Source organism: Mus musculus, chromosome 18 (assembly GCF_000001635.26).
Source record: "Mus musculus strain C57BL/6J chromosome 18, GRCm38.p6 C57BL/6J".
NCBI lineage: Eukaryota > Metazoa > Chordata > Mammalia > Rodentia > Muridae > Mus > Mus musculus.
In genome coordinates, this window is record NC_000084.6 from 39,216,703 (window position 1) to 39,239,809 (window position 23,107).

Genomic DNA, 23,107 nt, shown 5'->3' on the forward strand with positions numbered 1-23,107 from the left:
CTCAGTGGTGGCTGGTGCTGGATGCTGTTATTAATCATCACTGCTTGCTCTATTATCAGTAGCATCCTTAGTATCCTAAGATTATTGCCTGCCTCTCAAGTTCCCTAGAGTGTCTGAAGGTAGGTAGATGAAGTCTGTCCATCAAAGTGTGTTTTGGGTCTGAATATCATCTCCTTCTTCACCTTTGCTTTCTCACAATATATTTTGACAAAAAGGGGGGGGGCATTGTACCTGGGGCATCTGGAGCTAGCAGGTAGGTTTGAAAAATAAATGGCAGGAGAAAGGGTCTTGGTAGGCAGAGGCATTTGGATCTGAAAGTTTGAAATACTCTGTCTTCATGATTTTTTGTTGTTGTTGTTGGTTCAGAAGTCATCGCAAAGCACCTGAGGCCTAAATAAAAGGATTCGAGACCAGTGGACTAAGATACGCTCAGGATGCCCAGTCTGCTAGCAGGAGATAATGATGCAGGTGATGCTGGGGCATTGGCTGAGACCTGTTTTTTCAGTGTCTCTGTCCTGAGAAACACTCTTTTCCATGGCAGATGTGCAGCCCTTAGTTAGCTGTGCTCTGCAGCAGCTGACATGGTGCCATGTGGGCCTCTTGACTCCTGTTGAGATGAGCCTCTTTTGACAGCTGTCCTTGGGCCTCCTTGATTTAGGCAGAGAGCTGAGAGGTTTATTACAGGCAAGCAGTGATGTCTCTTCTATTTATGTTCCTTCCATGACTGTATCTCTCTTCCATCTCAGTTTTTCTGTTTGTCCCCAGAAACTTTGGGAAGCGGGGTAGTGGCTGTGTGTCTGTCAGGCAGGGAGGGGGCGTTTGGATTGTCAGGTGTTGCCTAGAGGCCAGGCCATGATGGAGACGCCCTGTGGGTGCTCCCTGACTTCCTCATATGCACAGATTCCAGTGTGTTAAGTCAGCTACGCTCTCCTAAAGAGTCTTTGGAGTGCTGAGAACATTTTTTCTATTGGTTCTTGGTCTTTTGGCTGGAAAACTATAAGTTTATTTGTTTCCTCATTCAGGAAACATTTATGAAGATAAAGGCACAAGTGGGCTGATTGATCCTCCACCCTTGTAAAGCTGGCGCCATTTTAAAAACTTTAATTGAAAAATTTAACTGATGTGTAAAAAACTACAAAGTGTGCACATCAAATAGACTACCACAAAGTGTCGATATTTGTATACATTGGGTAATATGGAGGCTATATACTCTAGAGAGATTGACAACAAACTATAAACAAGTAGACTAGGGTATACTTTGTGGTAGAGGCAAATCCCATGAAGAAATATGAAGGAGGAGGAAAATCAGGGGAAGGCACTTGGTCAGATGATCAGAGCCTCCTAAGAAGTGAGAGAGGGCAGGATGCATATGAGAAGTTGACAGGATGCATGTGAGAAGTTGACAAGTGAGTACTGTCAACCAAAGGGCCAGCCACACACAACCCCCCCTAAGAAGGGGAATGAATGGAGCTCTAGAGATGCTCAAAAGGACCATTGGGATAGATGGGAGTAGGCCCAGAGGAGAGCAGCCAGGTAGGCTAGAGTTAGACTCATGCACTCACAAGGTAAGATTGTGGTCTTAGCATTGGAGAAACTCCTAGAGTATTGTGATAAGATAAGGTGGGTTGTCTGTGCTGCTGTCATTTGAAAGGATGGCCCTGGAGGTCGGTAAAGAATAGACCTAGGGGATAAAAGGAGAAGCATGTCAGAGATGATTGCAGCAGTCCAGGAAAAAGTCTCAACAGACTTGGGTCCTGGTATTAGCTGTAAGTCTACAAAGAAGGAGCTGGGTTGGATATAGGTGGCTCGTCCTTTTAGCTAGCTTGAATGCAGCATAAGCTTGGGGCACTGTGAGACATGAGCTCAGATGTGTTCCTTATGTCTCACCTTTACTGCTTATGTTTATGTACACACGTATCATCTTCATTATTATTGCTTTTCTTTAAATAAATTTCTTTTTTAATGTTTACTTAAGGTATAAATATATCATGCAGTACATTTTATGTCAAACAGATTCCTAATACTCAATACGTAGGTACATAGATCTAAGAAATATATGTGAACTTCTTGGAATCATTCCATATACCACATCAGCAGAAGCTCATTTTACATATTAAGGCCCAGAGTCGTTAGATCCTTCATACCCTGCAGGGAAGGTAGTAGTGCAGATGCTGGCAATTGGTTGAGTTAGCGATCAAGTTTTTGTCTCTGGCCATGATAGTTTAAGGTGCTGGCTGCTTTTCAACGGGTTCTCCCACTTACCAAAGCACAATGTATAGGAGAGGGCTCAGAATTTGTGTTACAAGTGTACGTACCCTGCTTCTCTTGACTCCTGGAATTGACACTGCTAGGAGGAGAAGAGAAAGAGATAATAGCAGAGTGAATGAAATGAGTAAGGAGAGATATTTATGAAGCATTGTCTTCATGATTGCTTATTTTAATTTGGTACTTGTCATTATTTTTCACAGAGTCATACAAATAAATATAAACTTGACAGCTCATACTGCCTATTCTGGAAGAGGTTGATAAGACTCATGGGGTATTAAGCTAGGAGAGAAGACTAAAGAGACTTTTTGAGAAATTTATACCTAAGGAGAGTTCTGTATTAAACAGGCCAAGTGGATAAGGTACAACTCATTGCTTATGCAAAGGTTGGAGAATGTGGTTAATTAGATGTTCAAAGAAAGCCAGTGTGGTGAGGTGCTGAGAGCTAGGAGAGTGGCATCTTAGGAGGCTGGGTCTGAGCAAGCTAGGGCTGGGCCCCAAGGTTCCCTTGGTTCATGTTCAGGATATGTGTTACCTCCTGGACAATGTTGACACTGCAGGTTGAATAAATAAGCTGATAGTTTCAATATCTTGGAAACATAAGAATAAGAGTGAATGCAGTTCCTTAAAGTAAGAAATAGGCCAGACACTCTTTTGTTGTTGTTGTTGTTGTTGTTGTTGTTGTTGTTGTTGTTGAAAAGCTTAAACCAAATGGGTCTGTCTCACAGGGCCATACCTATATAGGGAGTTGAGTTGTCAGGGTAAAGTTTGTGGCATCAAACCCAGTGGGTGGGTTGGCTCAATACCTATAAATATAGTAAGAGATCATGTGCTTCCTTTTAGAGAAGGAATGAATATCATTTTTGTTTAATCAATTGGACAAGCCAAGGTAGGAAAGAGAAAGCTAGGTTGATGGAGTGTGCCATTGATGGATGGTAAGTAGGGAAGCAACTTGGATTTTGTTGTTGTTGTTCTAGTTTTTTTTTTTTTTAATTCACTCTACATCCCTATTACTGTTGCCCTTTCCAGTCCCTACCCTCCCACAATCCCTCTTCCCATTACTTCCCCCCCCCCTTCTGAGAGGGCGGAGCCCCCCCCTGAGGATCCCTGTACTCAAGTCTCTGCAGAGCTAGGCTCATCCTTTCCCAATGAGGCCAGATGAAGCAGCCTAGCTAGGGGAATGGATTCTACAGACAGGCAACAGCTTTAGGGACAGCCCCTGTTCCAGTTGTTGGAGAACCCATGTAACAATGGAGCTGCACATCTGCTACATATATATGGATGGGGGTAGGGAGTGGGTGTAGGGCCAGGAATAGGTCTTCCAAAGAGTCCCCGAGCTCTGGCCAGTGTTCAGCTGTGGGTCTCTGCATCTATTTCAGTTTGCTGAGTGGAGCCTCTCAGTGGACAGTTACACTAGGCTCCATCTACAAAAATAACAGAGTATCATTAATAGTGTCAGGGATTGGTGCTTTGCCATGGAATAGGTCTCTAGCTGGGCTGGTTATTGCTTGGCCATTCCATCATTCTCAGATCCATCTTTGCCCCTACATTTCTTATAGACAGGATAAATTTTGGGTTGAAAGTTTTATGGGTGGGTTAGTGTCCCTATCTCTCCACTGGGGTTTCAGCCTGGCTATAGGAAATGGCCTCCTCAGGTTCCATATCCCCAGGTCCCTTTGAGCTGCAGATTTCCATGCATTCTCCTGGCCCTCTGGCCCTCTCTCTTGTCTCTCCTCACACCTGATTCTCAACACCTTCCCATTTTCCTCCCCATCCCCTCTCCTACCCAGTTCCCTCCCTCCATCTGTCTCCTGTGACTATTTTATTCCCTCTTCTAAGTTGCATTCAAGCATCCATGCTTGGGCCTTCCTTCTTCCTTAGCTTCTTTGGGTCTGTGGATTATAGCATGGATAGCCTGTACTTTATGGCTAATATCTGCTTATTAGTGAGTGCATACAATGCATGTCCTTTTGGATCTGGCTTACTTCACTCAGGACGATATTTTCAAGGTCCATCCATTTGCCTGCAAAATTCATGTTTTTGTTTTTTTTTTTAAGTTGAATAGTAGTATTCCATTGTGTAGATGTACCACATTTTCTTTACCTTTTATTCAGTTGAGGAATATCTAGGTTGTTTTCAGTTTCAAATAAAGCTGCTATAAATAATTTGAGCAAGTATTCCTTTGGTATAGTGGGTCATCTTTTGGGTATATGCCCAGCAGTGGTATAGCTGGGTCTCGAGGTAGAACTATTTCCAGTTTTCTGAGAAACTGCCAACTTGATTTCCAAAGTGGTTGTACCAGTTTGCACTCCCGCTAGCAATGGTTGAGAGTTCCCTTGGTCCACTTCTTCACCAGTGTGTGTTGTTCCTTGAATTTAATCTTAGCCAGACTATTCTGATGGGTGTAAGATGGAACCTCAGGGTCATTTTGATTTGCATTTCCCAGTTGAGTAAGGACTTTGATCATTGCTTTAAAGTGCTTCTTGGCCATTTGAGAGTCCTCTGTTGAGAATTCTCTGTTTAGCTCTGTATCTTTTTTTTTTTTTTTTAAATTGGGTTGTTTGGATTGTTGGTGTCTAATTTCTTGAGTTTTTTTGTTTTTAAGATTTATTTATTTATTTTATTTCTATAAGTATACTGGAGCTGCCTTCAGACATACCAGAAGAGGGCTTCAAATCCCATTTACTGATGGTTGTAAGCCACCATGTGGTTGCTGAGAATTAAACTCAGGACCACTGGAAAAAGTTGGTGCTCTTAACCACTGAGCCATCTCTCCAGCCCTGAGTTTATTTACACACACACACACACACACACACACACACACACACACACACACACTTATTGAATATAAACTCTCTCTCTGTTGGATGTAAGGTTGGTAAAGATCCTTTTCCAATCTGTAGGCTGCCATTTTGTCCTATTGACAGTGTCCTTTGCCCTACAGAAGCTTTTCAGTTTCATGAGGTCCCATTTATTAGTTGTTGAACTTAGAGCCTGAGCCGTTGGTGTTCTGTTTAGGAAGTTGTTTCCTATACCCACTTTCTGTTTTATTTGATTTAGTATATCCAGCTTTATGTTGATGCCTTTGATCCACTTGGTTAAGTTTTAATGCAGGGTGATAGATATGGGTCTATTTGCATTCTTCTACCTGCAGTCATCTAGTTAGACCAACACCATTTGTTGAAGATGCTTTCTTTTTTCCATTATATCATATTTTCCTTCTTCAAAAACCACCTGTCCATAGGTGTGTGGGTTTATTTCAGGGTCTTCACTTCTATTCCATTGGTCAACCTGTCTGACTCTGTACCAGTGCCATACAGTTTTCATTACTATTGCTGTGTAGTACAGCTGAGGTCAGGGATGGTGATACCTCTGGAAGTTCTTGTATTGTACAGGATTGTTTTTGCTATCCTGGGTTTTTTGTTTTTCCATATGAAATTGAGAATTGTTCTTTCAAGGTCTGTAAAGAGTTGTGTTAGAATTTTGGTGGTATTGCATTGACTCTGTAGATTGATTTATGTTAATCCTACTGGTCCATAAGCATGGGAGATCTTTCCATCTCTGATGTCTTCCTCAATTTCTTTCTTCAGAGACTCGAAGTTCTTGACATACAGGTCTTTCACTTGCTTGGTTAGAGTTAAGCCAAGATATTTTATATTATTCGTGGCTATTGTAAAGGGTCTTGTTTCCCTAATTTCTTTCTCATCCTGTTTATCATTTGTATAAAAGAGAACTACTGATTTCCTTGAGTTAATTTTGTATCCAGCCACTTTGCTTAACATGCTTAACAGCTGTAGGAGTTCTCTGGTAGAACTTATTTTGGGTCACTTGAGTATACTAGCATGTCATCTGCAAATAGTGATACTTTGACTTCTTCCTTTCCATTTTCTATTCCCATGATCTCCTTTAGATGTCTTATTGCTCTGGCTAGAACTTCAAGTACTATATTGAATAGATTGGGAGAGAGTGGGCAGTCTTGTCTTGTCCCTGATTTTAGTGGAATTGTTTTTGTTTTTACATATAGGGACAACAAGGTAGTAGTGGAAATATAGGAGGAAGTGAGAAGAAATATGAAGAGACTAGCTTGGAAGTCACTGGAAGCACGCTGGCACACAGATAACAGAATTAAGATTGCTATGGAAGAGAAGAGGTGCTACTTCCTCTTGGATGCTCTCTCTGCATCAAACACATCAGTAGTTTCCATTCTTTGGCTTCCAAAGTAGAATTCACATCATGACACAGGCACAGTAAATCAGCAGTCAAGTTTTATTTCTGCCCCTAAGAAGGCAGAATTGGGAAACTTCCTCCAGAGTGGAGAACACTCTGTCAATCTATATAGCAGCCTCAAAGGGCTGCCTCTTGTGTCTGAACTAAGAAATTTTGGTCTCTCATTTCCTCTTGTCTCAGCCACCCCTGGTATGGTATGTGCTGGTATGGTCTTCTAATAGGCAAAGGTTTTCTTTGAATTTGTTCTTTCCCACAGTTCATTCTGTTAGTTGTATTAGATGTTAGAGTATATGCAAAGATGCAACTACTCAAAGTTGAGAACTTTACCAGGAGGAAGGGCAACAGTGCCTTGCACATGCTCCTCAGGGTTCCTTTAGGGGAGATAGGAGCCGAAGGAGACTTTGTTCTCCCTCTAATCAGGTCAGCTTGGGTATCTTATACTCCTTGGCAAGCTCTCTTATTTATGAAGTGGTGGTTTTGGTTTTTTTGTTGTTGTGTGTTTTTTTTTTTTTTTTTTTTTTTTTTCCCCGAGATCAGGTTTCTCTGTGTAGCCCTGGCTGTCCTGGAACTCACTTTGTAGACCAGGCTGGCCTCGAACTCAGAAATCCGCCTGCCTCTGCCTCCCAAGTGCTGGGATTAGTCGGTGATAGTTTGGATGCATATAAAAGGTGCAAAGGGGGAGAGAGGCTCATGATTTTTTTCGAGTTGTCACATACAGTCAGATACATTCACACACTACCACCACCTCCTCCACCACCACCAGCACCTACACAGGTTTTTATTTATTTATTTTTTTCTTAAATTTTTTTAAAGATTTATTTTATGTATGTGAGTGCTCTGTTTGTTTTTGCCACTGCTTGCCAGAAGAGGGCATCAGATTCCATCATCGATGGTTGTGAACCACCGTGTGGTTGCCGGAAATTGGACCTCTGGAAAAGCAGTCAGTGCTCGTAACAGCTGAGCCATCTCTCCAGCCCCACAGCTTTTTAAAAGATGAGTGGAAGTTATCTCAGGGGGTACCAGAAGCTTCCATCAGTGGGTTTTGTTTTGTTTTGTTTGTTTTTTATTCACAGTATAACAGTGTTAGTTATGGTAGAACCCTACCTTTCTGTCTGGACCTTTTAGGCAAGAAAGAGAATTGATTGTGCCTTATCTGGTGTTGTTTTTATAATTGCATGGAGGTAGAACAATTCTGAGTCACCTAGCTTCTCTTCCTGGAGTTCATCTTGGCATAGGAACCCAAACCCACACCACTGTTAGGTACTGATCAGGGTTTGCCCTAAGATGCACCAAGTTGGCCCAGCATGTACCCAACCCTTCTGTTTTCCCATATTCTTTCAGTGCATCTGCAGAATGGAGTTCTGTGATTCTGGCCCTTTCTTTTCTCTGAAAAGGAGAGATAGATACAAGGCTCCAGAGGTGGAGATGGAAGGTTGGATGGTAGCACCTTTCTAACTTGGGAGGTCAGCTTGTGTCGTCTGTGTGTACTCTGCCAGCACTAATTATAAGGAATCAGCGTGGGCTGCTGATGTAAACCTGGGCGCAGGGAACTGGAGGTTGTGGGAGGATGAGAAGCCAAGCTTTAACCGCATCACAGAATGCAGAGCCTGCGAGCCACAGCTCCCTACATCAGCTCATTGCAAGTCAAATTAAGGGAATAATACAAACCTAGTAGATATTTAATGAGAGATTATTTCTGGAGATTATAAGGATACAGAAATTGCAAATAAATCCCTGACCTTTTCTGAGCCTTGGCTCAGTGAATGGGCTGAATCACCTGCTCAAGGGGATTAAGGACAGCCGCATCCATCTGGCAGGCTACTTTCTCAGTCATTTGCAAACTCTGCTCCATGGTGATAGTGTTCCAGACCTTTTAGTGGGAATTCACTTTGCAGACTAGATCTTAATTACTAAGATTATGAACCCTGTCGGGCCAAAGTCGGAACTAATGTTCTGCTTATATATACAGCAGCGGAGTCCCTGTCAGATCAATGACACTTAGGCCAAGTTAAATAATATGCAGTTGTTAATTATTAGTAACTCAGTCATGATGTCAGCCGGAAATTCAAGTTGATGAGAGTAGAAGTCAAACTGCATGTGCATGTGTTGATGTGTGTGTGAGTGTGTGTGTGTGTGCACGTGCGCACACGCACATGTGTATAAGGGAAAGAGACTGAGGACAAAAGGCAGATGGAAAAGTTCAGGATGTGGCAGTGTCTCAATTCTGGTTTACAGATTCCGAACATCAGTGTTAAACTGTATTTTACGAGTTCTTGGGACTCTTGTTTGATGTGGGTTCCATTTCTTAACATAATTTTATCTGTTTATAAAACTAGGTAGTCAACTCAATGTACAAGTCTAATAAACTAGGCTTAGCAGAGTTATCCCCGAACTCCTGTTTGGCTCTGCAGCATATAAATGCTGTGTAGATTTGACAGTTAAGATACACTGATAAATAGAACGTGTGTGTGTGTGTGTGTGTGTGTGTGTGTGTGAACTGTAAGGCTTTTTAGTTTAATATCAGTATGAAGGGTGTTTGCTTGCTTTTAACAAATTAGAGAAATTGCACCAGCATAGAGAAAACCAATCTGAATATTCAGTGGGGTCTTTGCCATTAAAAAAAATTACAGTTAATATAAAAATCGGTAGAATTTGTTTACCTCTCAGCTATCTGGAAAGTTCCTTTGCAGTTTTCCCTTCCATGTCCCACTTGCCTAGGAACTGCCCTTATTTCCTAGCTGACCTGGTAGGTCATCCAAGCACCGGGACTTTCTCTCTCAGTTGCCAAGTTCTTTCCAATTTTCCCAAACTTTTGTTGGTGTTTCTGGGGTAAGGAAGTGGTCTCTGTCCCAGACAAAGTTCGTCTGTGCTGGGAAGGAATCCGTGTTCACAAGCCTGCTGCTTAAACCATCCAAGTTCAGAGTCTGTCTCAACAGCTCCCAGAATTCAGTGCACAATGGCGGGTCTTTCCCCCAGACTTCTGACCACCATGCCTTTAAAAGATACTCTGAAACACTTCTCTAAAAACGAAGTGAAGGGTTCCATGGACTCCAGAGTGACAGTCATAAATGTTTTGGAAAGTTTCTCAAGCACAAGAAGATAGTTTCCTGTCTGATACATACTTTCCCAGTAGCTTCTGAGCCCTTCATCGAAGAGGGAGAATCATCCATGCGTGCGAAAGGATGCCCAGTGTCCTTAGTCACCTGATACAAAGCAAAAGCACTGCAGGAAAGCTCTGACCCCACCCAGATGGCTGTAAGGAAAAGAGACAATAACTGCTATCTGCAGGATGGCTCAGGTGCTCAACTGACTCACCTCTGCAAGCTACATGTCTAGTATCCGTGGATAACTAAAGCTTGGGGTGGAGTTTTTATGGATGTCTGGCCTCTTTATTGCTACTTAGAAACTTGTTTACCCCTGGAAAAAAATTGTTCCTGTGGGTTATCTCATTTCCCGAGTGGCAGTGGAAGGTACTGGAACAGATGGCGAACCCATTGACCCCACTGATGTGCTATGGAGAGAGGCTCTCCTGCTTCTGGGTCTGGTTTAGGTAGCTTTGTTCTCAGCTGTTTCAATGTTCAAAGCTGGGTCACTTTTCTTTCCTTCATTTCCCCCTCATTTTCTGCTTTTTCTAATCAGCAGAACAGAATTATTTTTTTAATTCAAAGTTATAGTTAAAGCAGTTTGGTGAACTGGCCCCTGGAGCAAGTCTCTACATGTTAACTTGGCAACTTTGCTCATATGTAGCTTATTCAAGGCACAGTTTTTTCATCTGTGATGTGGGGCTAATAATACTATCATTCAAGAGAATTTGCTGGCATTACAAGACATAATCTAGGTAAAGCACTTATCCATTGTTTTCAAAGCACTTTACATTTGCTTTATGTAACTGACTACAAGCAGTTACTCCTGTGACTCCAACTGGAAGGAGTCTGATACTCTGTACTGCCAATTCTTGTTAGAAACTTAATGCAAAAGTTACTGTAAGAACGAAGATAACACATGCAGAACACTTAGCATGTATCTGTCCTACAGTAGGCTCTTTGTCAGTATCACTATCTCTAAATCATCTGTATTTTGCACACATGTATGCTGTGACCACACCATGTAGCTTGCTTTCAGCATGCTGGTTTGCACACGCGTGGCCTGACCACACTTCTCTTGTTCTTTCAGCCGCACAATTGGACAGTATCGGCTTCAGCATAATAAGGAAATGCATCCATGCGGTGGAGACCAGAGGTAAAGTAGCCTACCAGACAGACAGATGGCATTGTTCTCATGGAAGGTCATGGGTCTGTGAGGCAGAGAACCTGCTACCTGCTGCTTCTGATTTTAAGTAACTCATTAAGTCCCCTGGTGCCACTGTCCATGTTTCTACAGGTCATGTTGGTCTGAAGCAGGGGTTCTCCACCCGTTTCATGTCACCCAGGTCTCTGGCTGATCACAAGGATGTCTTACATATATACTGATAGAATTCCTAGGTTTATGGAAACCAGTTCTTGAAACCTGGTTATTATTAGAATAATTGAAAATATAGCCGCAGCAGAGTGGTAGATATGCTTCTATGTTAACAACTTCATTCACAGCTGATAGTGGTAGCTCTCATAGCAGGTATAATCTGGGAAGCACAACATTGTAATCATCCTGTAACAGTGTAAGGAGTTATGAAAATATCTCTGGGGCTGGTGAGATGGCTCAGTGGGTAAGAGCACCCGACTGCTCTTCCGAAGGTCCGGAGTTCAAATCCCAGCAACCACATGGTGGCTCACAACCATCTGTAACAAGATCTGACTCCCTCTTCTGGCGTGTCTGCAGACAACTACAGTGTACTTACATATAATAAATAAATAAATCTTTAAAAAAAAAAAAAAAAAAGAAAGAAAATATCTCTGATTTTTGACCATGCTGCAGGTATTGCTAATACCACTGTGGTTTAAGGAGGGAGAGAAACACAACAATGTTAGTAACAGTGAAAATAAAGGCTCTTTTCCCATCTAGTTCATAGACCCCGGAGATCTCTCCAGGGATCATCTTAGAGTCTGTCAACCCCAGTAAAGACCTCTGCTCTGCAGACCTGGACCTGAGAACCATCAAGGACAGAGAAGGAAGGGGTTAGCTGCCTCCTCCACACTGAGGTTTCCCGCATCTATTGGAGCAGGCCATGAGATAGGGGAGGCTGGGTTACTGTCACAAACCAGAGTCTTTATTGCTGGCTTTGTAGGGTTCTAAGTACCCTGGATCTGTTGTGGCTTTGAGAAAAGCTACTCTCTCTCCACGGAGATTGATCAAAACCAAGGGACTGAGTCTATTTATTCTCCAGTGATCTAACTACTTGTACTTTTTATTTGTTTGAGAGAAATTCTGACTTTTAAAGCAGATAACCTACTAGTGGTAAAACAGAAAGGGAAAGGGGCATACACACACACACACACACACACACACACACACAGAGGCTGGCTGGGGGTAATAGAACATCTTGAGGTCCTGTGCCTATGGATCCTATAAGGCTTCTTCCAAAGGAGATACTTTACTGTATAGAAGCAGGTTTGTATATGTTTCTGTTTGTTTAGTTTTCCTTCCTTGATTTCCTCCATCAAAAAATGAAGACAGGTTCTCAACAACTGTACATAAAATATACCCAGAAAGGGCCTGTCTTGAAAAACCAAAAAAAAAAAGTCCACAGGGGATTTGGAGAGGAAGCTTAGCAGTTCCTGAGAGGTATGAGATGTGATGGACGTGGACCAACATGAAGAAACCATTTCTAATCACTCGGTCTTAATTGTTCCCTGTTGGAGTTGAGCATGAGGTCTTGGTCCAAATGCTGGGCATGGTGGCACACACTTGTGATCTCAGTACTGGAGAAGCAGAAACACGATCCGTGGGCTCACTGGCCACCCAGTGAAACCATATTGATGAACCCTAGACCAAGGAGAGACCCTGTGTCAGAGGAGGTAGATGGCATTCTGACGAATAGAGATTGTGCTCTAGCCACCACATGCATGTACACACATGTGGGCCCACACGTGTGAACAGGCATAGATCACATACATTCACATATCACATACATGCATCCGGATTGCCTCCTTTTGTAAGAGGCACAGTGACGCTCTAATCCGCGCTTTTCAGTAAATGGAAGTTCTGTAGTTTGACTTCTTTGTGTAAGTAGTTCACAGTAAACACCTTTGCTCTCACTGTGATGGATTTTCTGATTTCTCAGTCTTGACAAACATTTCCTAAGATGGAAAAGGTCCTTCCCCTTCAGGATTTTTTATGCTGTGTGTAAAAATAGATGGAAAGTGATTTATCTTCTCCTGTGATTGATTTTTTTAAGAGTCATGCCACTTTGGATTTTTGAATGTAAGAGTTGGTTAAATACTACATCTTTAAAATAATGTATTTTGCATCTTTAAAAATCTTCATCTGCTGCCTTTGGCAAGAGAGGAGGGAAAGTTTCTTTCCTGCCAGCGACCCGGCTAAGGCGAGGGCTGGAGTGTGGGGCACATCCGTGAATCCCTGGGCAGCAGTGCCAAATCCCACTCGTTTGCTAAGAGCTGAGTTGAGTGACAGGGAACTTTAATTACAGCAGCTTTTAGGAGGAGAGAGAAAATGAAGGGAAAACAGAAGAGCATTTGGCCTGGTTGGCCTGATTGTGTTCTGATGCTCATCTAATTAAACCATCCTCTTTCCTCTTCTCAGGGATCAATGAGCAGGGGCTCTACCGAATCGTGGGGGTCAACTCCAGGGTGCAGAAGTTGCTGAGCGTCCTGATGGGTGAGTTCCGCAGTGGCTTTGTCAGGCATGTCCCTTGGGTAGCTTCCTCTGTGCCTTCCTGGTTTCTAGGTGGTCTCTGGGTTAGAAATTAAGGTATGGGGATGCCCATGCCCAGCAACCTGCCCTGCTAGCTAGTTGTGGCTATAGGCAGGAACAGGAGAGGCTAGGAGTGGGCCTTTGTAACATTGAAATGAAATGGCGGGACCAAGCATCTCACAGTCTTCAAACTCAGCACTCCAGTCCAAGTGCTGCTTGCCCACTCAAATCACAGCCACGCCCTGCTCTGTTGTTAGTAGCTCATGACACTGTCTTCTTCTGAGGCAGGTATTCAGTAGGACATACCTCATGCCCCAAAAAGGGCGTCTTTCTAGCCTGTGAGGACCTCAGGGTCTCACATTCCTGATCCCTAGAGTATCATGTAACGTTCAGATAAAATGTATATATGCAGATCAAACTCAAGATCCCTCTTGCTTCTGGATTTCAAGCCGTCACTTGATCAGGAGAGCCTCCTCTGTCTCCCGGCTGATGTATAAATAGAAAGCCACTGCCTCCAAATGTGCAGTGTTTGAATCAAAATCCATGAGCCAAAGTTGCCTAGGCTGCAGATATCCTGTATTTTTAGCCATGCAGCCAGCTTCAGTGAGTCACATGGATCTAAATGGCAAACAGATCAAGTTTCATAGATCAGTGGCTGTTGTCCATGTCCACAAAAGCCGTAGCCTGGTACTTGGGAAGATTAACTCTCAGTCCGGCTCTAACGTGGCGTTTCAGGCGAGGGCCTCTCTCCTGTGTTTGTCACTTCTTTGTCACTCCAGTTTCTGAAAATAGCTTTTGCATGTGCAGAAGTCTATTCCTTTATATGGGCCAGAATGTGCTACTCACTCTGCAGTTCGGACTCCTCGGTGTCGTGAGTTACACTCAGAGCCGCTGTTGGGAGGCATGGTGCACGGGAGGCTCAGTCTACACTCACTTCCCGCTCTTCAGTTCCAATGCGGGATGCAGTTTTATTATTTTTAAATTTTTGAAATAATTGTGAGAGACAAATGCATTGTACCCTTTACTCCGATTCCTCCAATTAATCCTTCTTAACAGGATGTGTTTCAATACCACAAGAAGATACTGGTATTAATACAGCCCAAATGAGAGAGTTTCAACTCTCATAATGGCCTTGGGTTCCTTTTTATGTCTACTCCCTGCCTTACCTCCTCACACACAATCCCTAACCCTGGTGACCAGGAGTTTATTCTTTTTTTTTCTTTTAATTTTGTCACTTTGAAATCATTTGTTATATAAATGGAATAATACATTGTGTAAGATTTGAGTGTTGAGTATCTTTTTTTAGTGCACTTAATTATTTCTAGATTTGATTAACTTGTATGTATCATTGCTCATTAATTTCTTTTTACCTGCTAAGAAGTATTCTATTATATGGGCATACCACAGTTTAGCCATTCACCTGCTACAGGATTTTGGGTTATTTCCATTTTCAGGCTATAGATATTTAGAGAGAATTTTTATATGAGCATATTTTTATTCTCATAGAATAAGTACCCAAGGGTTCTATTGTTGGGCCATATGTTAATGTGACTTAATTTTGAGAAATTTTAACATAAGAAAGAAGTAAGAACTTAGCAGATGTCAGCCTTCAGTCTTTCATTTCTGCTTAGGATCTGGAATGGATTGCTAGATGATAGTGATATTAAATTTTAGAAAGAGCTCTCTCGCCATTCTGCAGAATCCTGGTAGGGGTGAGATATGCATGCACCTTAAAGCTGTTATCTTAATGTGTTGTTAGCACTTAATATGACCTGAATCTGGGGCTGGAATAGCAAAGGAGAAAGAAGAAGTCAGATTGAGCAAGTATGAGCAGTAGCATGGGCAGAGGCAGGTGCAGGTTAAAGGCAGAGGCTGTTGATGCTGTGGGCCTTTTCTTTAATATCTAAGAGAGCGGCTTGAGGCTGGAAGAGGACAGTTAGTACTGAGAGGCTAAGGTGGCCTTTTCTGCTGACAAACCCAAGCACTGTGCTAAAAAGCTTAGGAGCCCTTTTTTCTTCACAAAGGAAATAATGCACTCTTAAAAGTTCTAAGTGGTAGAGATAGTCAGGAATAGGATTTAGACTAGTTCACACAGTAAAAGGCACTTGCTTATGTGGCTGGTTCATCCTAAGAAACAGCTGCATGCAGGGTCTAGAGACTCTCTGCCATCCTTACTCTGAGCCCTTTCCCTTCCCTTCTTCCTTCTAGTTTCCCATCATCCGTGTCCTTTGCTGTCCTCAGCTTTGGCTTTGTTCTCTCTGGGAGTGTCCCAGATAGATCAGTCTCTGCAGTCTTTGGAGCTTGCATCACTCAGAAGAGTGTCTTTTGGGTGACAGTTTTGGCAGTAGGCCACAGGGAGGACTTTGATTGGCCAGTGTGGGCCAGTCACATGATGAACTTTTCAATTTGGAGCCAATCACATTATCCTCAACAGATGGATGCGTGTGGCCTGGAGCTCATGCCTGTGACTGGGCCTGAGAGTAGGAATAAGTTTATGGATGGAGCAGGATTATTGATAAGAAAAGGGAGGAATACTTTCCCGAAGTAATGAATGTTGTGCTAATGAAGTGTGCCCAGCACAGCAGTAGCAAGATTAGATTCAAGCATTAGGGGAGCAGAGTAACAGAATGTGGCACACGTATGTGGTCAAGGGTGGGTCCTGGAAGAAGGCAAAAGGTGAGTCAGAGAATACCTCATGTAGGGCTAGACCAAAGGGCTGTGGCTTAGTAGCCAGTATTTTGTGTAGAGAGAGCACCAAGATGAAGCTTCCAATAGAATTCAAAGATGACAATGTGAAGCTATTGAAAAGAAATGCAGAAAAGACTAAGTGTCTGAGGCGCTCCACTTCGGACAAACGAGATGTTCTGAAAGGCAGCGGTTCTAATAACTGTTCTCCGTAGCCTCCCAAGAAGGAACTGCACTTGCTCTCTTCCTTAGTCACCCTAGATAGAGAGGAAAGTAGTCACGACTGTCTGAAGAATGTCATGAAAGAGTAACAGCTAGCGGCTGACAGTCACAAGGCCAGCTCCTCTGCCAGGAGGGCATTCCAGATAGACTGGAATATAAATGATCCTCTGGGGTAGAGCTGACTACAGTGTAAGGTCGAACCTAATGCCAAGAATTCGACCTGTGAGTCTCTCAATCAGTCAAGGGACTCTAGTACTCTCGAAGTTGTCAGGCCAGTGCACTAGGTCTGCCTCCCTTCCCTCTTCTGAGTATGTTGTTATAGCATCCTTGTCAATCCTTGGTACCACTGCTGTTCTGGCCTAGCCAATGGTGTAGAATATAATCTGCTGTAGACCACAAACCCTCCAGGGTGCAGAGTGAAGCCCATACTCACTCCCATCTGTCCTCACCCTTTTCGTACCGAGCTACGTGCAGATTCAACATTGCTTTCACTTGTTCCAGTGCGCTCCTAACTGGATTTGTGTGCTCTGCTATTGTGTGCAAACATGGCCTGGGATTAAAATCAGATGCTAACTTCAATCACTCGTTCATTTCTTGTATTCTTGCTTCACTGCGGACTGTAGGAGGGATGGGGGATGAGAGCCAATGTGTTGAGAATATCTTTGTTTTACTGATCAGAGTTCCTTAAGAAAACTTATTAGAATTCCTCATAGCCTCTGCAGGGTCCCTTGCACTTCATACTGGTGTCCTGCCAAGAACCACCCTGTTTACTTCCTAGCAACAGAGGTTAATAGTCTTTGAGTAGTAAAAAAGACTCAGAAAGACTTTCAGACTTTCTGAAACAGAATATATGTACTATCCCGGCCCCCCATACTATTAAGTGAAGATAAATGTTTACAAATTTTTTTCCAAACACCACATATACAAACATTCTCACATTCTCCCCTTATACATACCCCAGCTACATTCTTACTTGTTACATGTCTGTTTCTCTTCTTTCCATATCTGTATATTTTTTAAATGAAGCTACATTGTGTGTATGTGCATGCGCGTGTGCACACATGCATGTATATGTGTATAGGGAGGAAAGGGGACAACATGTGGGTTTGCGTTTTCTTCTGTTCTGTTTGTCCAGGTAGGAACTCAGGTTGTCAGGCTGAGAGGCAAGTACAATATACTGAGTCATCTTGCTGACCTCTATCCCCTTCTAATTATTTTAAGTAATTTCCCTTCTTTGTTTAAAAATTATGAGTAATCATTGGTGAAATTTCACAAAAACACAAAAATCATAAAGAAGAAAATAAGAGTCCCTTAGAGCAAAGACAACCTTTATTGACTGCTTTATTGTATATGAAACCTTCGAATTGTAGCCCCCTTTAAACCATATATACTAGCATGTAGTAAGTGAATAAGCATAGCGTTCTGTGTAATATGGCTACAACACAGGGCACGCACACTCTAGGCTTTCCAACAGGCTGTATTCACATAACACTGCAGCGTCTTTTCCCATGGTAAGTCCTCCTGTGGCATTGTTCTTGCAGGTATATTCCTTGTAGATGCATTAGTGCCCCTGAATCAGCCTCCTGCCCTTGTGTAGTTCAGATGGGAGTCCTGAGAGGCAAAGGAGCAGAGGACTGCGTGCGCTTTGGAAGTAGACACACTGCTGATTCTTTTCACTGTAGACAAATGGTTTCAATGGTTCATTCTCCCGTCTCCTGCTCCATCTAATAGCCTGGCCCACATAGAGGCGGGAGCATGAGATGAGAAGATTCATGAAGTTGCTGAGTCAGAGCCTGCACATGCTAAGAAATGCTCGTAGGTCCCATGTCCTTGCAGTTTGACTTACAATATTGAGTTGCTGGGTTAGGCTCTGTGTCTGCCTTCAGCCTCTCCACCCACTGTTGCCACACTCACTGTCAGCAAGCCGAAACAGCCGTGCTCTGTGGTACTTGTTTTATGTGAATGGTACATGTGAAAGATGTATTTTCCTCTTAGTTAGCCTTGCATTCTTTGGTTTTGGATTAAGTTGGATATTTTGGATATTTTGAACATGTCCATTGTTGCTGATAGAAGTAGGGTCTTTTCTTCTTTTTTTCTTTCTTTTTTTCTGCCTGATTTTATTCTTAGCATTATTTTTCTGTTTTAATTGTTTGATGGAAGTTTTACACTCGGAAGCTGTATTAGCACCGTTTGCATCTAAGCTTTCACGTCCTAAGCTTTTGGTTTCCCTTTTTCTTTTTGTCCCATTGTAAATTTATATGAAGCCAATCTCTCATTCCTTATTCTTGATGAGAATTATATGTTAAGAGACCCTCTCCTCATTCCAAGATGATAAAAACGTTTTGCCTTTCTTAAAGCCCATCTGTGGCCTGGCATTACAGCTCAGCAAATAAAGGTATTCGCGGCCAAGTCTGAAGACCTGAAATTGATCCCCTGAGCATGCATGGTGGGAAGAAAGGATCAGCTCCCACAAGGTGTCTTCTGAACTCTATACATGTTCAACAACACGTGCGTGCACACACACACACACACACACACTTCCCAAAAGAAATGACTGAATTTATGAGTGAATGTAAACCAGGTTTAAAGTCCTTTGGATTATATTCACACAAAGTGTAAACTCTCCTTTCCCTCAGAAATGTATACTGTTGACTGATACCTGCAGCAAGAGAAGCCTTCCCACTCTCAACTACTTTAAAAATCACCTCTGAACACTTTCAGCAGTGACTGGGTCCTTGAGGGAGCTTTTAGAGGTGGATTTTCTAAAGAACAAATCCCGTTTCACTTTGTTGTTCTGTAAACCTGACATGAGTCCTTTCCTTGGGTTTTTTCTGTTCCTCTTATTCTTGGTGTCCTCAGAAAGTTATCAGGCTTGCCCCTGGAGTCCAGGTCACTCACCTAGGCTTTGGTTAACTCCTGTTGTAGCCTTGTCATGAGCAGCGTAGTTTGAATCTTCAGGATCTCTAATGGCGCACTGGGCTTCGGTTTGCCCTGCCAGCCGTCGCCTTTTCTCTCACATTCATCCTCTCGCTCCGGCAGCTCGTTTCGTGGTGCCCACCCTTTCTTTAATGAATTCCTTTTACATTGCGGAGTAAATGCTTTCAGGGCTTGGCTCTCTGTATTCTGTACCAACAGACTCGCATGGGCTTCCACAGGAAGCTTAAGTCTCTTTGCTGCTGACTTCACTCTGAATAGATTCTCCTTGGTCTGCATCACTTCCCCGAATCCCGTTTCAGAGTTGCTCTCTTCTATGGCGTTGCAGGGCTGTTGTACGCGATGCCAGCCAAATCCTAGTCAGTCATAAATCTTGTATCTTGTATGGCTCTGTAGGCCTGAATAATTCCTCCTGGCCCCACTCTGCCTAAGATCTTGGAAGAACTGGAGTATGTAACTGTGAACCCAAAGCCTGCGGTTCGTTTCTTGTTTCTTTGCTGATTCTTTGAAGATTACCTCCTGCCTCTTTTTTTGTGTTTGTTCTGTTTTGTTTTTGGGTCTCTCATGTAGCTAGGTTGATATCAGACACATGCACTTGTACACACACACACACACAGAGAGAGAGAGAGAGAGAGAGGGAGGGAGGGAGGGAGGGAGGGAGGGAGGGAGGGAGGGAGAGAGAGAGAGAGAGAGAGAGAGAGAGAGAGAGAGAGAGAGAGAGAAAGGGAGGGAGGGAGGGAGAGAGAAACAGTATGGGTATATAGTTTGCCAAGCTAAAGATGACCTTGAAGCCCTGATCCCTTGGCCACCTCTGGAATGTTGGGATTAGAGGTATCACTACCACATCTGCTGATTTTCCCCTTCGGAATTCACTCCTCATGCTATAAAATTGTTCTTGCATCACTGCTGCCCAGCCCTACCTCAGTGTCTAGGTTCTCTTCTCAGGGCTGTGATAGGCCTATGGAAAGCAGCCTCCCTTCCAGCTGTGCAGGGAAGGAATAGGGCCTGACTTTTCTCCTAGGATGGCATGCTATGCTGGAGGCCGGCACCTACCACATGGTGCTCTCAAAGGCGTTCTCTGGGCCTTCTCTGACCCCCAGCTCTGGCAACATTAACTAAAAGGCTTCTTTGCTGTGCTGTTGAAGCCTCATGTCCCTTTCTTCTGTGTGTTTTTATTAATGTTTAACTATGATAGCAAAGAAATGCAAGTTCAGCATTGCCGGTGGTTTTCTCCTCCCATGCTGTCCAGGTCCCTCTAAGTTAGAATTACAGTGAGCACAAAGGAGGTGGTAAAGGGCGTTGCTTTAAGTCACCAGATCACAGACACTATTCTTCCCCTCCTGTCTCCAGCCATGAGTTAGCCTACCCTGTCCCTCTGGAACCTTGAAGGTCTGCATTCCTTTCCTCTGCACCCTCATTTCCCACACACTTTCACGCAGTGTCCTACATAAAAGCAATCAAGGACTTCTTTATGAAGAGTACCACAAGGACCAGGCGATTCTTCACGATGCCTTCTGGGACCTGAAGCTTACACCATAACGAGTGGAAACAACCCAGACCGAAGACTGTGAGCCAGGCAGAGGGTGGTGTGCCATGATCCTGAGTTCCCAGAGAAGGGAGATCACAGATGGAGGGTTCCCTCCCCCTCCCCCTGCTCTGGCACCTGTCACCACCCTGCCTATAAGGACACTGCAAGAACCAGTAAGAACCCCAGACAGTCAGAGCTTTCCAGTCCCAAAACACAAGTGGTTGTGGGTGTTTTGGATTCTTAGACGTGACATATAGGAAATTGCTAGGTTTTTTAAGTTTTGTGACTTTTATAGTCAGAAAAGAGAGTAAGCAACTTTGCTTCTCAAGTTGCCAGATATTAAATCTAGCCTCAGGGGAATGACCTGTGGGGTAAATGACGTCGGATACACAAGGAGGGAGTTGTACAGGTAGCAACTGTTTTCCTTTAAGTTGTTATGGAGATGGAGACCATGACACGCTCAGGAAGAGTTGATACTTCACAGTTTATAGCCGACAAAGCAGGAGGCACGTCTAGCGTAAGGCGGGGTGGTATTTTGGAAGGGCAGATGTCTATCAGTGCAACAGGCACAAGGTCCCAGAAACAGAACCAGTACACGCTTGGATCTTGGATGAAGGAGTCTGGATAACTGAATGGAGAATGGAGTCTTTTAAGCAAGTACTGTGGTACAATTTAGCATCCATATGAGGAAGGATGAAATGGGCTCTCTTCTGACTCCCTATGTGAAAAGTATCTTGAAATGTATCCTAAGAGCAGACACTGTAGACCCTCTGAATGGCAAGCACAGAAGAAGTATCTCTGGGACCTTGTTTTTAAAGAGCTTTCTTAACTAGAGCACAAGAAAGAACTATTAGGAGAGTATGTTAAGTTGAGCTGCCTTTAAATAAAATTTTCTGTCTAAAAAAGGTATTACTCATGGTGGACCTACTGGTACAGCCTCTTAACCCCAGCTATTTGGAAGGCTGAAGGAGGAAAATGACAAATTCAAGGCTAGCTTGGGCTACTTGGTATGACTGTGTTTTAAGATTACAAAAATACAAGAAAGACAGGAGATGTAACTCAGTGGTATACATTTGCCTGACATGCATGAGGGCTGAAAGTCAATCCATGGTACTGTAGAGGAAAAAAAAATCTTTTTTCAAAAAGCAAAGGTAAGTTATAGATCTGAAGAAACTATTTATACAAATGTATTTATCATCAGTGATTTGTAGCTATACTTACTTTAAAACTCTTGATTCTTAAGACAATACCCCAGTTTTTAAAATAGACAAAAAATATTGAGAAGAATGGTTGATTAAAGCAAATAAACAAAGAAAAAAAAACCACATGTGAAGATGGCTCATACCATTGTGTGTGTGAAAGGACAGTGACTTGTAGGACAGCTAAAGTTGAAGTGACTGACTGATATGTCCTGTGATGAGAGGCCCGAGGTGGCCCTTACTCTCATATTCTGTTGGTGGGAATGCAAATGGCCCTGAGATTTTTGGAAGGCAATTGACCATTTCATCTCAAGGAAAACATTCTCATTATTGGTCTGTTCTTGTAGCTTTTGACCTAGCCTGCTTGTGGATGCAGCATTTACCAAAGAGATAAAAATGTAGCCTGTGGAAAGCCTCTGCGCAAATGTTTGCAGTAGATTTAGTCATAGCAGCTACAACTGGAAAGCTCCCAGATGTCCATCATCCAAAGAATGGATAAACAAATTATGGCACACCCAGAACTCTGAATACGGCTCCACAATAAAAGGATTAAACTACTGTACTTGTAACAATTGGCTAGATTTCAGAAGTGCGATGCTATGGGCAGCTGTTGCCAGAGGTGCCTGTGGTGGAAGAGGGCCGAGTGACAGAGTATCCAGAGTTCTGGGGTGTGGGAGCACCTGGCTCGTGGTGGGAGCTCCTTGAATGTTTACACCATTCAGAAAGTGTGGGACTGTACAGGTGCTGAGGAGTAAAGGGTACCTCAGGGATAATCACTCAACACTTACATTCGGAAGAAGGCTCTGCATTTGTTCTCCCTGTCAAAAATGAAAATTAAAACATTGGCATAACCTACACAACAAGCAAACCAACAAACCTCTTTGACTGGAGAGGCTCATAGTCTGAGTGCATGCTGTTTCAAGGGTGTGAGAATTACTCACTCAGCCTTAAACCTCTGAGAGCAGCTTTAGTAGTATTTTCAGAAACTTAAAACTCACAGATTTTTGATACAGAAAGTCCACTTTCAGGAATTATTTCTGCAAGGAAGCTCTGCAAAGAAACATCGAGTTTATGTCCGTGTCTATCAGTAGTAACAAGGGTACAGCTAAAATTTTCTTTACAAGAGGACATGAAGTCAAGAATGATGCAGTGTATATGTAAAGTGAAGTACTCAGAAGTCCATATATTCGTGTGTAGATGTGGGATAGTTTTTATAGGGAATTGTCAAATGAAGGCTCTA

At 43.0% G+C, this 23,107-nt stretch overlaps 1 protein-coding gene and 1 long non-coding RNA gene across 12 annotated transcripts in view; one reads left to right on the plus strand and one right to left on the minus strand.

Annotated features, from left to right (window-relative positions):
- Nucleotides 1-23,107, plus strand: part of Arhgap26 (Rho GTPase activating protein 26) — a 774,669-nt gene that overhangs the window by 615,086 nt on the left and 136,476 nt on the right. For all 11 annotated transcript variants that reach the window (XM_030250607.1, XM_017317984.1, XM_017317986.1 and 8 more), the window contains 2 exons: nucleotides 10,666-10,731; nucleotides 13,189-13,263. In XM_030250607.1, coding sequence (XP_030106467.1) covers nucleotides 10,666-10,731; nucleotides 13,189-13,263 — 141 coding nt within the window. The remainder of the gene's footprint in view (nucleotides 1-10,665; nucleotides 10,732-13,188; nucleotides 13,264-23,107) is intronic.
- On the minus strand, nucleotides 17,518-19,592 carry Gm30572. Its single transcript, XR_386178.4, has 2 exons — nucleotides 19,105-19,592; nucleotides 17,518-17,817 (listed from the first exon to the last, which is right to left on the minus strand). It is a non-coding gene; the product is annotated as a predicted gene, 30572 (long non-coding RNA).